General features: G+C 34.3%; 1 protein-coding gene across 3 annotated transcripts in view; it reads left to right on the top strand.

The window, feature by feature from the left end:
• The window catches only part of Cdh18 (cadherin 18), a 255,064-nt gene that overhangs the window by 160,212 nt on the left and 80,062 nt on the right, over nt 1–14,790 (top strand). For all 3 annotated transcript variants that reach the window (XM_059276234.1, XM_059276233.1, XM_059276232.1), the window contains 2 exons: nt 4,446–4,613; nt 12,672–12,859. In XM_059276234.1, the coding sequence (XP_059132217.1) occupies nt 4,446–4,613; nt 12,672–12,859 (356 nt within the window). The remainder of the gene's footprint in view (nt 1–4,445; nt 4,614–12,671; nt 12,860–14,790) is intronic.

Here is a 14,790-nt window from a genome sequence, read left to right as displayed (position 1 = left end):
AACCTGAGAAGCTACTATGGAAATTTGATTATGTGTGTGTATTTTATTATTCTTGTCTATTTGCTATAATTATTTTGCAATTTTCTGTGGTGATAGCTAATGAGCCAAATTTAGGTGATATTTTCTTATTTACTGATTAAAAATGTAAGAAAACACTTTGGAGAAATGTTGTTATATGAATATGATTAGTTAAAGAGCAAAATCTTATGGTCAACCAGTGATTGGGACTCAAGAAATAATGTTAATAATCACAGATGAGGCTTCAAAATTGAGAAGTTTTATTCAGTTGAGAATAATTCCCAGTTACAAGTAGCTCCCTATCAAGGTGATTAGAAAACACATGTGACAACCTCAGAATGCAATGTGCAGCAATAAAGAAGCTGCAATAATTTACTAGGAATACAACAAGGAACAAAATGAAATGATATTCTGATTTAACTCAGAATCTTAATAGAAGAAAAGGCAATGATTTCTGTTAAAGTTGTGTAAAAACATTGTTAGAAAAAAAAAATCAGAAATTCAGAATGGGACATAGCCAGTCACCTACCACATACTTAAATTAACTTTTTTTTCTTTATTGGCAACATGTGCACATACAGTAACACAATAAATAAGAGATGCTTTGTAACTTTTTAAAAAATCTGCTAATGAATTGCTTTTCATTGCATATGTAGATCTAATTATGAAGAGGTGTCATTTTGTCATATTGATTAGAAAGAGAATATTAAAGAACTAACTCTGCCTAACTTGAAGACTAAATGTGAAGCTAACAAAGAGAATATAATATGTTTCATGAAAGAGAGACAAAGAGATGTTGTGTGGTATAAATAGTGATAGCATAGACAGATTCACAAGATATAACCAGTTAACTGTGGCAAAAATGTAAAAGACACAAAAAATAGTACTGACTGTGGATCCTAAAAATATGCACTGATACAGAAATGTTATAATTAACTGCATTTCCACAATGTAATAGTAAACACAGAAAAATAAATTATGAAAACAAAAATTAAATAGCAAAAGTCTTTATGCATTATACATAAAAACAAGCTCAAATAGAACATACTCTTAATTTAAAACTGAGAGTTTTCTAAAAGTCAGGACACTCATCTGGTTGACTTTGGACATGATGGTGAATTTTTAGATACAATATTAAACACATGATCTGTGAATGAAATAAACTGTACAATATTAAGTTTCCTTGGCCATGGTGTTTTGTCTTGAAGAAAAATAAAAAAAATCTGAAGTTGGTACCAAGGAGTTGACTATTGCTATGACAGGCCTGACCAAGCAGCCTTTTAGAGTAAGGAGAAGACTGCAGGATTCTGTACTAGGAAAGCAATGGAATACTGTAAATGGGACTCATTGTGTCTTCCTAGTAGGATCCTCGAAGACTAAGAGCCATGTGGACCATGGACACCAGGCTCAAAATGCACCACAAAGGAATGGTGTTAGTAACTGATTAGAGACCACTCAGATGATATTTTGGCAAAGACTGTGACTGCTTTCTGTGAATGTGTTAAAAATTTGCCTGAAGCTAAATTAAAGAGTTTTGGATCAATTTAGTTGCTAGTGGAGATTTCAAGAGAGCCTAATATTGACTCTATCATGTGGCTATTAGTGAACAATCTCATGCAGGTCTATAATGAAAAAGATTAAATGGGGGAAAATTACAAAATGTATAATTTGAGGAGAAATAAGGAATACCTGGGAATTTAATGTTGTAACCAGTGTTTGTGCTGAAATAGATAAAAAGAAATGAAATAAAGGTTGTAGTACCCTCTGTTCTGCCCAGATTAGGACCCCCAAAGAGACCACTGGAGACCAAAGATGTCCAGAATGCAATAGCAAGGTTTATTTGACTCAGCACATGTGCATGCATAGTTCAAGCTAGCAGGGAACCCTTGTTCACCACGCCCCACACCAGGAGACAGGGAGGAGAGTTCCTCTTTCTTGGGGAAGTTAGTTTTTATAGGCAAAAACCACACAATTCCTTAGAGGGGAGAGGGTTAGTAGGGGTCCATCCTTGATTGGTCCAGTTTTTCCCAGGCCTGAACTTTGTCTTATTTCAGCTTATCTGTTTTCCCTGTCAGGAGTTTTAAAACCCATCTCCGGGGTCTGGTCATGTTATCTCAAGAGAGGGGCATCTCGTGGTTAATCGGTCACCACTAGACATCCTGACTTTGTTATTTTGAAAATTCCTGACTTCACCCTCTCCAGGAAGGGGGAACTGACTCAGTTCTGTTTATCTTTAAGATATCTCTTCCCTCAGCTCTTTTGGCTTTCTAGGGGAACTGTGTCTGGGCCTTTGGTGGGGATCTTTCACCCTCATGATGAGACCCCTACCCAGCTACTCTGGAAACTTGTGAAAGGAAAATAGTTCTAATTCTGTTCCTAAAGTGAAGCAACAAAGAAAAATTTATGCAAATGTAATTCAAGGACAACCAAGTTCCATCCCAAGCAGGCAGTTTAATTTGTTAACATTAGTCATGTGCATCTGGCTTAAGAGTCATGAAGGATACAAGAGTATAGGGGTTATGGGATCTTAATTTATGGCTAAGAAAGGCTGCTTAGTCCAGACATGTGGCAAAGTGTTCTCTGCATGAAGGCCAAAAAAAAAAAGCCATTGCAGGAAGCAGTGAAAGTGAATCCTGGTTTGAGTTGGAGAACCTAGGATGTTGGAGGTGCCAAAGGCTTCGGATGTTACCAGGGAAGGTGCATACAGGAAGAGAATTCAGCACAAAAGAGTAGACTGTGCATCTTTGAATGGGAATAACGCCCACCCTCTGTCAAGCTCGTATAGTTAAATATTCATTTCCCAGTTGGTGGGAATGTTTGGAAAGTCTTTCCTTGTTGGAGGAGTTGTGTCATTACAGCTTTGAGGTGACTCATGGAGACTAATAGCTCATCAGCATACTGGGCCATATTAAAGAAATTTGAAGGTTTAGATGAGCCTATGACCACTGTTCCTGAAATCTGTGTGTTAATTTTATATATGGCCTGTTCTTTCTATAGTCAATTTGGATACTGTGTTTCTTTCAAGTTGGTTCAGGAAGTAGATAAAGTGCACAAGTAGGGGCATACACAAATTTACTGAGCATGAAACACTACACATTCCTCATTAGGTCCTCCTAAATGACTGACATTCAAAAATGTATAGAAAAGAGAATGTTGCCGTTTACTGTACAATGTTTGGTTTTATCTTTAGATATTTATGTTTTATAAAAATAGCAATTTAATTTTATGCTAAATATTAACCTGTGCAACATTTTATTTTCCTATGACATAAGTTCCATTTATATTATATATTTATGTTTTTGTAAATAAAATTATGTTTAGTTTTTCAAACACTAGAAATATACAGAATATCTACCATTTAAAAATATTTTATACATCTTATGCATGTTTATTCCTACATGATTCCATTTCCTACATTTGTAGTTTGTATATGTGATGAAACACTGTTCTTTGTAATAAAAATGCCAGGGGAATTTGCATATGTATTAATTAGGTGGATCATTTATTATCACACTGTTAGATTTTATTTTGATAACAATCATTTTCTTCTCTGTTTACCTTTGTTAAAGTCTCTACCAAATGCCCTCAATTATTTCTTCACCAGTTTTGAAATTGTGATACTTAACATTTTTCCTGGTGCCTAAGGCTTTCCTCTCTAAATCAGTGTAAATCCAATCAATTCAGTTTCAAAAGAAGATAGACAAAAAAGAAAAAAAAGAAGTATCATAGTGTCCTGTATTGTGAACCGTGAACAGAGTCAATAGTTCTTTCTGCTATTACAGCCTCTCTTATTTTTATTTTTATCCTTGGATATAAAAATTATTTTTCTCATGTCAAGATATTATATATAAAACCTTAGTAAATTTAAAACCAAGAAGTTGAATTTGGTAACTTCTAATTGAATACAATGAAAACTAATTGAATGTAAGTTTGATAGACATGGCTAGTATTTGTCTCAAGGGTCAGGTGGCTAAGATATATTAATGAGGATGTTTTGTAAATGTCTGGAAGGTCAATGAAATGAATCAATGGGTAAAGATGGCTGCCACGAAGCCTAGTGACCTGAATTTGATCCTCACATCCCACATAATAAGAAGAGAGAACATATATTCACAAGTTGTCCTGTGACTTCAACATGCATATCTTGGTTGAAAACTGCCTTGGGGAGCCACCTAACCCAAGAATCAAACAGTGAAAGATTTCTTATTTTGAGACTAAAGACAGTTTATAATATGTGCATGCAAATGAATGTGCAAATGACTCAGTTTTTCAATAATAATAACATTTTTCTTTCTAAAAATGGTAGCTCTCACTTAAAATGTGCTATTTCAAAAGTCAATACTGACAACACCATTCATGTTTCTCAACCATGTTACTTGTACAGTGTAAAATTTGTACTGATTGTTTCTTAAATCTTTATATTCCAGGAGTCATTAGAACAGCTTTACATAACATGGATAGAGAAGCCAGAGAACATTACTCAGTGGTCATTCAAGCCAAAGACATGGCTGGGCAAGTTGGCGGACTTTCGGGATCCACAACTGTCAATATAACCTTGACTGATGTCAATGACAACCCACCACGGTTTCCACAGAGTATGTACCTGTTGCCTACATATTGCATTTATCATCATTCATTTATGTAAAACAAATGAATTTATTCAATATATAATGTACTGTTTTATCAAGGGAGAATATTTTAGTCTTTGTGTTTGTGTCTCTTCATTAGTGATTTATAAAGATAGCACTTGAACTAATGCCCTCTAGTTCTAAGACACATCTGGTACTGTGTTAAAGGTGAAGATTTATGTTGGCATAAGCTATACTAAAAATGATATGATCATAAAGTAATGAAATCTTACTTGTTACAAAGGAGGTATGTATTTAGTAAATATTCATGGAAATATTTATTGCACATTTTGATGTGGGTGTTTCATTCATGAAAAAACATTCATATTAAGTTTATGAAATTACAATTTTAAAAATAATTCATGTTATAAACTGTACACTCTCTTGCACGTGCATGTGTGCTGACATGCACACACACACACACACACACACACGCACACACACAAATGTGAACATGGTTAAAACTTTAAAATAAGGTTGCATTTCAGAATAGAATATAATGCATAAAATATAATTCATAATGCAACAGGCAATACAGAGGCAGGCAGATGTTAATTTGGTGCAGTTGGAAGAATTTGGCTTTATGCACATCTCAGAGTGTCAGTGATATGAATAAAATATAGTGGAGTGTTTCTGAAATGGCAGATACTAAAGTCAGGTTTAATTGGTTAATTGTCAGTTTCCATACCAACCATGCATGTGTGTTGTCACAGATATCCATCCTGCAAAGGCTGTTTAAAACTATGATCAAGTACACAATACAGTGAACCAATGAAGACTCTGTAAGTCATTGTGAGATGCCCATCTCAGACTCATTTCTTCTTCTCAGTACACACCAGCCATAGATATGCTAGGACAATACCTAATCCTAATATAAAACAATGAATCATCAACTTTATTTCACCTGGATATTTTATGTGCTTAAATGGTTTTATAATACCCCTGCTGGAACTTGTCTGAAATCTATTCAACAATTAACAAAATTGTGGATAGTCAACTCTTACTGAATTTCACATACTTGTCCATCTTATGTTTATTCCCAGAGGCATGTATTTCCTGTACTATATGGAAGTCAAACTACTAGTTTGAGTTGTTTTGCCACAATAAATGTTCATCTTATTCACCATAATCTTTAAGTTGTTGCTGAGTGAATGAATTAGATGAATTTCAATACTCTTTCCATCAACCAATGTTTAAAATGCCATTATAAATGTCTGATAAATGAACTACATAGTGAAATCAAAATCTCTTTAAAATATTATTCCAGAGATCAGAATGCAACAGGATCAATTATATGGCTTTTACACTTTGGAAAATTATGTTTAAAAAAACAAACGATAGATCACAATGTGTCAACATTAAAATTTGATGTATATATATTTAAAGTTCAATAAACAATTTTAAAAATACAAGTACTCAAGGATCTTTTATATTAGTGTTCCCATGTAATACATATTTCTAATCATGTTGTCAATAAAATATCATAGAACAAACATTATACTCTGATACAAGTATCTTTCTACAGTATGAAAACAACGGAGATATAAGGCGTTTTTAGTGGCATTACAAAAAAATTTAATACTCCTCTGTTACTTGACCAGTTTTTTATCTGTTGCCTGATAAGTGCTCATATTCTCTGGCTTTGGCATTGTCTTTGGTTTAATAATATATTGAATGTTTTACATTAGAAGAGAGCACTTTAGGTATTCTGAAAAAAAATGCAATGACACATTTTAAAGTGATAGACATAGTAATTCTCTTACTTGAATATTATTCAAGGTGTAAATGTATTGAAACCTCTTATTGCACTAATATGTAAAAGTATTTGTCAATTAATGACAGAATAAAATTTTAAGTAATGAAAGAACATGACATAATAACTGAACATAAATTTTGGTAGTTTGAAACATGAAACTTTTTATCCTTTCTGTTACATTAGAGTACCTTTATAGCGATATATTTTTGTTCTTTGAAAAATTCACGTAACATATTTTAAACATGGCACCCCCCATGTTTCTCCTACTACTAATTCCTCTCCATAATCTCATATTTTTAAGTATCTTTTTTCAAAGAAAGATTTTATTACTGAATTTCTAAATAGCCCCTAAACTCAATGTGTACATGATAGGGGCTTAATGAACATTCATTTTAAGTAAACTTGCATTTTTCAGGTTATCCTTATTTCTGTCTTTAAAATATCTACTACATTCATAAGCCAATTAAGATTCTATAAAGGATTTAAATAATAATGAAATTTTGCCACATCTGGATAATGTGGTTTATATAGATGAATCTTGATATGATACGAATGCAGTTGTAATTTCATTATTTTGGCAGATAACGTTGGTGTGAAAACATTAGTTCATAAAATAGGGATTGTTGTAGAATATTATTTTAAGGTGTGTTACTTTTGTTTTGTTTCTTTTGTTTAACTCTGTGAACCTGTGTTGCTTTGCCTGTCTAAAACACTTGACTGGTCTAATAAAGAACTGAATGGTCAATAGTAAGTTACGAGAGAGAGATAAGTAAGGCTGGAAGGCAGAGAGAATACATAGAAGAAGAAATCTGGGAAGATTAAAAAAAAAGAAGAGATGGATGAGTGAAAAAGATCTAGTATCCAGAGAAGGAGGAGGACTCCAGGGGCCAATCACCCAGCTACCCAGCAAGCCATGGAGTAGGAGTAAGATTTATAGAAGTAAAAGAATGAGAAAAGCCCAGAGGCAAAAGTAGATGGGATAATTTGAACTTAAGAAAAGCTGGCTAGAAGCTAAGGCCAGGCATTCATAAGTAATAATACGACTTTGTGTGTGATTTATTTGGGAGCTGGGTGACAGGACCCCCCCCCAAAAAAAAAAGAACCAAAATCAAACAACAACAAAGGGTAATTGCTTTCTTCCACTTACAGCATTTCAGACATTGTGAAAGCAGATTTCGACCCTGCCACACTTAGAAATGTGGTTAGAAGTTTGAGATGAAGATAGTATGTCTCCAGAATCTTTTGTTGTGTCCTTTTTAAAGGATGGTTGTTGACATTGATTAAAACTAAACATAATGCTGTATGTTGACTAACTTTGGGCCACTATGATATCATTATATTACAAGAGAAGAGTCTTTTGATTTAAGTAGATACATTGTTGCCATTCAAATAGCTATTTACATAGTGGGATATCATGATAAGCTACTTGAAAAATAAAAGACAGATAAGCAAGACTACATTTTCACAGAGCTCTGGGATGTCCATGAATCTCTAATTGAAAGTGTATACAGATTCTTCTCTGGTGGTGAGGTTGATCCAATATTCTGACTCTCTTGACATGTAGGATCTTTCTTCTTTTTAATCTATACACTTGTGATCTCGACCTTTCTTCACAGAACTCGCAGGTGTTTCCTATCACACCATTGCAACTGACTCTAGTATCAATCTTCACAACACTCTCAATTAGGCTCTCAAATGTTTTTCTTTTTCCATTAATCTCATATGTATGGAAAGATAATAGACTTTTTTTTAATCATGTGCTTAGTAATCATTCTGTCATATTGTAACTAAGCCTGTCTTTATTTGAAACATCTGATTACAGTATTATCCTATACTCTTTTACTTACACTGTATTAACAGAATTTTCTTTTGTAATATATTCTCTTATATTTTCTGTAGTTTAGTTGTAATACACATAAGCACTAACTGATTTTATACTCCTCCATGTAAACTCTTTGTAAAGATATCTATTGATTGGTGAGAAAATTCTGTCACTGCCTATTCAACTTACTCATCTTTATAATACTATACCTGTCCTGTGTCCACCATCAAGCTATTGTCCTTTGTTTCGTAGATACATTTTCTATCAGTGTTGTTTAAGTTGGATATTTTATGCTGCCTGTATTCTCTATATGAATTTACTTCTCTGCTTTTTTAATTCTCGGGTGAATTTATCTGCCACATTAACTAAGCACACATTTCAGTCAGTAGTGAAATACTCAGCTGTGTTCATACTTTCTAATGCAGAGCTTTAGTTTAAGATAAAGATCTCCACCTTCTTTATTTAAATGTAATGAGCACACTTAATTTATAACCTTTTCCTAATACTTCCAATTTAAAAGTCATTGTGTTGAACTTTTCTCCTCTTTCTAGTTCTTGAAAAAATAAAAGCAATTAAAGTTATCACTGTCTTGGGAGGGGATGTATATATTAAAGTGGTCAAGGGCTAGTGAGCTAAATACCTTTTCATTACCCACCAGGATTCTATTTCTGAAGTGTGCTTTAGAAAAGTATTACCAGTTCACAGTGGAGTCAAAGAAATCATGAGAAAAGATCGCATATGGTGCATGAAATTATGGCCCATTCAGAAACAAAAATGGGGAATAATGAGGTTGGTTTGGCTACAGTGCTAAGATTCTGGAAGCATTTGAAGACATTACAAGAAAAATGTGCTAATTTGGTACAATATAGCAAATGAATTTCAAAATGTGAAGTTTTTTAACATGCTATATATAATATGATGCTTAAAGTCCCATCTAAGCTGCCTCACATCATGTCTCAGAAAGTCTGAGCTTCATCCTCAGCAAAACTAATATTTTAGTAAAAATAGTTGTGTTACTTGATGCTACTCCATTTTAGGGATCCAATTGTTATTATTTTAATCCTCTGCCTTTGTGGTATTTCTACTTCATTTTTTTTTCCATTTTGAAGAAAGTTTAACAATCCTAAGGGATGTTTTATTTAGTTTAATATTATTCTATAAGCATGACTCATCATATTCCCTTAATTATATTCCAGTTGGTAAATACATTTTTTTGAAAAATAAAGATTATGGCAGACCTATTTCCAACAATTCTATAAGTATGATTTTCTTGAAATAAATTTTGATGTCTTGTTTCACTGATCTTCACAGTATTTCAAACTGTTTCACCATCACAATGCTTGCTGTAGTGGTCTATGACCAGATATCCTGATTGTTATACTTGTAATTGTTTCGGATCACTACAATCCATATCCACACAGGATGCCACACTTACTCGATAAACACTGTGTATGTTGTGAGTGCTCAGAGATTGGTCACTCCATCACATCTATCCCTGTCTTTGGGCTTTTATATTTCCTGATATACAATATGGAAATTAACCAACTAATAATACTGCAATGAATTCTGAATTCTCCAGTTAAAGAGTCAGGTATCTTATATGTTGAGTTAAAAATGAGCAATTGCATTCACATAGGATGGCATGATAAACACTGACATTAGTTGGAAGTCAGGGTCTCTAGTATTGAAGAGTTAACCTGTAACTTCTTTTTTTTTTTTTTTTTTTTTGGTTTTTCAAGACAGGGTTTATCTGTGTAGCTTTGCGCCTTCCTGGAACTCGCTTTGGAGACCAGGCTGGCCTTGAACTCACAGAGATCTGTCTGGCTCTGCCTCCCGAGTGCTGGGATTAAAGGCGTGTGCCATCATCGCCCGGCTTAACCTGTAACTTCAAAGGATCACAATGTAAATTAAAATCCTGTTCCAATAAAATTGTTATTTATTAGAATAGGAAGAATGTTGCTGATTTGCAGAAAATCTTAATGATCTGGGAAAGAGACACAGTAACACACACTTCTCCATTAAAATGAAGTTTAGAACAGAGCAGAAATGATTCTGAATTCTAGGATGATGAGAAGTCAATGAGGAAGCTGAAATGCGTAGCACCAGAGCTAGCTGTGGTTTTTTTCATATAAACTGAAAGTCAAGGGGAGGCATCGGGTGTTGAGGAAATTACAGCATATTACCCAAAGTTCTTACATGGTGGCTAAAGGGATACTAAATGGATAAGAACTGTTTGCAGAGGTCATGGGTCCAGTTCTAAGGCTTACAACCATCTGTAATTCAAGTTCCAAGGGTCTGAGGCCCTTTTCTGACCTCTCCAAACATCTGTACTCGGACATGGGGACACACACACACACACACACACACACACACACACACACACTGACACACATAAGTGAACATAAAATTAAAATAACAGATATTAGATAAGTAACAAAAGATGTTATTCTGAGCAACAAATTTTAAAGCAGAAGATTAGCTTTTTATTTAAACAACAACAACAAAACTATTTCATCTTAGATTTAATAATTATGAAAAAAATTGTCAATTTTAACTGTAATCATTTGTTTACTTGTGTTAAGTTAGCTCTTTGTAATTTTCATAAATGTATTTAATGCTTTCTGGTTACTATTTTCTCCGTATGTCTCATAGCTCGTTTTTAGTCCTAACAAGCCTTCATCTTTACTCCTGGATCTTTCTCTAGGTCCATTGCATTTTTATGTGTGACTCAATTAGTTAAACCAGTGTCATGTTTCTGACCATTGGATTGTATTTATCCGTGGGTTACAGGTGTGGTTACCATTGGGTGAACAAAAGTGAAGGCTATTTTTCTCTTTCTTGAATCTATTATCAAGAAATGGTTTTTCAGTTACGGCTAGAGCTCCCTAAGTTCCCTGTGTCCCATGTCTGATTATTAATAGACCATACTTATTCCAACCCTTACAGACATCTGAAGATAGCAGAAGTCTGTGACTGATTGAAGTGGCTGTGTGCTGCTCTAAAGATGTCTATTTCACAGTCCTTATGCTGGGAAAACAATAGAAATAACCAGAACCTGAGCTGTCTTAGCATCATCTATGGCCTCCCTGATCTACAAGCCATAATAGTGTATCTCCCCACACCTTGGAAAAGTAGATGTTGTTTATTAACCCATGGCTTGTAGATGAAGCTCTTCTTAGGCATTCAGAGTATCTCCCTTCCAACCAAATATTCCAACTCAGTATTTCATATCAGTAAAACATCAGTTTGTTTTTGTTTCCAAATCCCGAATAATGATACTGATATTGCGAGTATGGTTTGCACATTGGATAAACAAAATCAAAGTTGAAGCCACTGCACAACTACTACATCACTATGTGTGAAGACTTCCATTCTTGAACTGGTCCACTAGTTTAGACTTTAGTTGTGAAAATAGACTTTTCCTTTCGCTATTATGCAGTGCTATCAAATCTTTTATAGGTATTTGGAAATATTTGATACATTTGTAAATATATTTATAATTTTTCTTTTGTAATGCTTACATATTTTATATAGTAAATTATTCATAAAGTGTTAGCCTGTATCTTCTGGTATCATTGTTTTCCTTTTTCTTGTTAAATTTCAATTGTGCACTCTCTCTCTTTCTCTCTCTCCCTCTCATACATACATATTTGAACTTCACACTAATGGGAAGATAAAAGTAAATTGGGATTAAACTTATGATTGATAATTCATTTATTTATTTATTTATTTTATTTTGCAATACAGTTCAGTTCTACATATCAGCCACGGATTCCCTTGTTCTCCCCACTCCCGTCCCCCTCACCTTCCCCCCAGCCCATGCCCTGTTCCCACCTCCTCCAGGGCAAAGCCTCCCCCGCGGACTGAGATCAACCTGGTAGACTCAGTCCAGGCAGGTCCAGTCCCCTCCTCCCAGGCTGAGCCAAGCGATCCTGCATAGGCCCCAGTTTTCAAACAGCCAACTCATGCAATGAGCACAGGACCCAGTCCCACTGCCTGGATGCCTCCCAAACAGATGAAGCCAATCAACTGTCTCACTCATTCAGAGGGCCTGGTCCGGTTGGGGACACCTCAGTCATTGGTTCATAGTTCATGTGTTTCCATTCGTTTGGCTATTTGTCCCTGTGCTTTATCCAACCTTGATCTCAACAATTCTTGCTCATATAAACCCTCCTCTTTGTCACTAATCATGCTATATAAATGAATTTTTCTATTTTCTGTTTAGTTTTGTAGAAGTAATACAATATTTCATGTTCTAGTATTCAGATTACTTTATATATACTTCCACATTTATAACAACTAATAGAATAGTTTAAAAATGTAATGGAAATCCATTGAGTTCATTCTATACAATGTTCATTTGACGACAAAGATGTCATTATTTTCTTATGAGGTATGTACTCTATAAAAATTATTCTAAGTAACTTTAATATGAAATCTTTTCCAGAACACTATCAGCTGTACGTTCCTGAGTCTGCTCAAGTTGGTTCAGCTGTTGGGAAAATTAAGGCAAATGATGCAGACACAGGCTCAAATGCAGATATGACTTATTCCATCACTAATGGAGACGGGATTGGGATATTCTCCATCTCCACTGACAAAGACACCAGGGAAGGGATACTCTCCTTAAAGAAGGTAAGCAATCAAAAAATAATGTTGATTCAAATAGCCCATCAGTATGTCAAGCTATCAAAATTTGACAGAAATATAAATAGCCCTGCTTTCTGGTGTTTAAAAGGAAAGGTGCACAGTATTATATATTTTCTTGTATTTGTGAATAAAAGACTCCATTGAAGACTATCTCTTCCTTGCCATATTCTTTTAAATCAATGGTTCTCCTCATACATAGCATGTGTGTTCTCAAGGAAGATTTTCCATGATCAGTGGAAATGTTCAATTTTCCGCCATACCCAAATCTTTATTTCACTATGCTATTTCTTCGTAGTATCGTTTCCTTTTGTTTCTTCACCCACAATTTCCTGTAAGTTTATCAATGATTTTTTTATTGTTTTTACTCTAAGATGTATTTAAATTTAATTTTCATTTGTGTTTGATTTCCGGGTCCTCTGTCATGAATATATGTTGCTTATGGTAGGAATATTTGAATACAGAAGACACTATGAATATATGTATATCAGTTTTCATTTTTGCCTAAATTTCTCTGACATGCCCTAATCATATCAAGTAAAAAATAAGGGCAATACATTGCCCCAAATGAAAATTACTAAAACGTCATCAAAATATTGTATTGTGTTTCTATAACAGGAATAAAGAGCATTTAATACTTGTAGTGATACTAATCAAATAGGCATGTGAAGATGCATAATCTTAGAATTATTGCTCTTGAAACTTTATGTGAAATACTAGAGACTGGACTCCATAAATATTATGAAAGTTCCTAAGTAACTATAAATATTTGAAGTTATTTTCTCAGCCAATATGATAATCTAAAGTATGTGATAGGAATAATTGAGATGACAAAAAATGTTTGGCTGGTAAAGGTGCTGCTACCAAGCCTGACAATGAGTTTGGTCATTGAACTTGAAGAGTACATGATGAGACTCCATCCCTCCCCAAGTTTCTTCTGATGTTCCAACACACATACACACACATACACACACACACACACACACACACACACACACACACACATTTTTGTTTTTGTTTTTTAAAAGATCTAGAGAATCTACCAACCTATTTGCCATTGGAAGAGATGGGTACCACTACAGAAAACACCAGTCAAAACGCAGACATGTAGAGTCCAGTCACCGTGGCTCCATCTACAAAACACTACAGCAACTAAGGCTTAGGGAACGCTACATAAGTGGGGGCAGAACGTTTGACAGAGACGTAAAATCAGGGTTCGCTGTGACAGTGTGTCTTGGAGCCATGTCAGAAGCTCGCACATACAGTCTCCCCAGCATGACTGCTTAAACATGAGCTGAACAAGGCCAACATCAACATCAATAGCCATGCTGAAGTGAATGGAAGAAAATTCATGAATCCTTAACCCTATGCAAAAAAAAAAAAAACAAAAAAAAAAAAAACAAACTACAGGCAACTAAGAAATGCAGAAAAGAGGAAATAGGGAAATAATATTCCCCAGGCAAGAGCACACCAACTGGTTATCGAATACCCAATTGTTAGTAATGAGAACATACAGGAATACATTATACTGTTTGAATATATATTCCTAAGTATAATATATATATATATATATATATATATATACACAATTAATGAAGAAATAAAGTGCCATGAATTTGAAATAGAGTGAGGAGTATACAGGAGGATCTGAATAAAAAAAAAGGGAAAGGAGAGATTTTGGAATTATTATCAAATGAAGACAAAATAATAAAAATGTGAAGAAATATATTGAATAATGTTAAACCTTATAGTTTAAGAATGTTAATGTATTTTCTGATGTAACTGCAACTCCACAGAAAACCACCTGAGAGCCTGAAGCTCAAAAAGTAGATGTTAGACTCAGCTTTCCACGGTTCTGGCTGTTCCGTGCTGTTATCTCTTTGTGCTGGGGTTCTCTCTGTCAGCCATGTTGATTAATC

The sequence above is a fragment of the Peromyscus eremicus genome, chromosome 11 (assembly GCF_949786415.1).
Source record: "Peromyscus eremicus chromosome 11, PerEre_H2_v1, whole genome shotgun sequence".
Taxonomy (NCBI): Eukaryota; Metazoa; Chordata; class Mammalia; order Rodentia; family Cricetidae; genus Peromyscus; species Peromyscus eremicus.
This window is presented reverse-complemented; position numbering and strand designations above follow the sequence as displayed.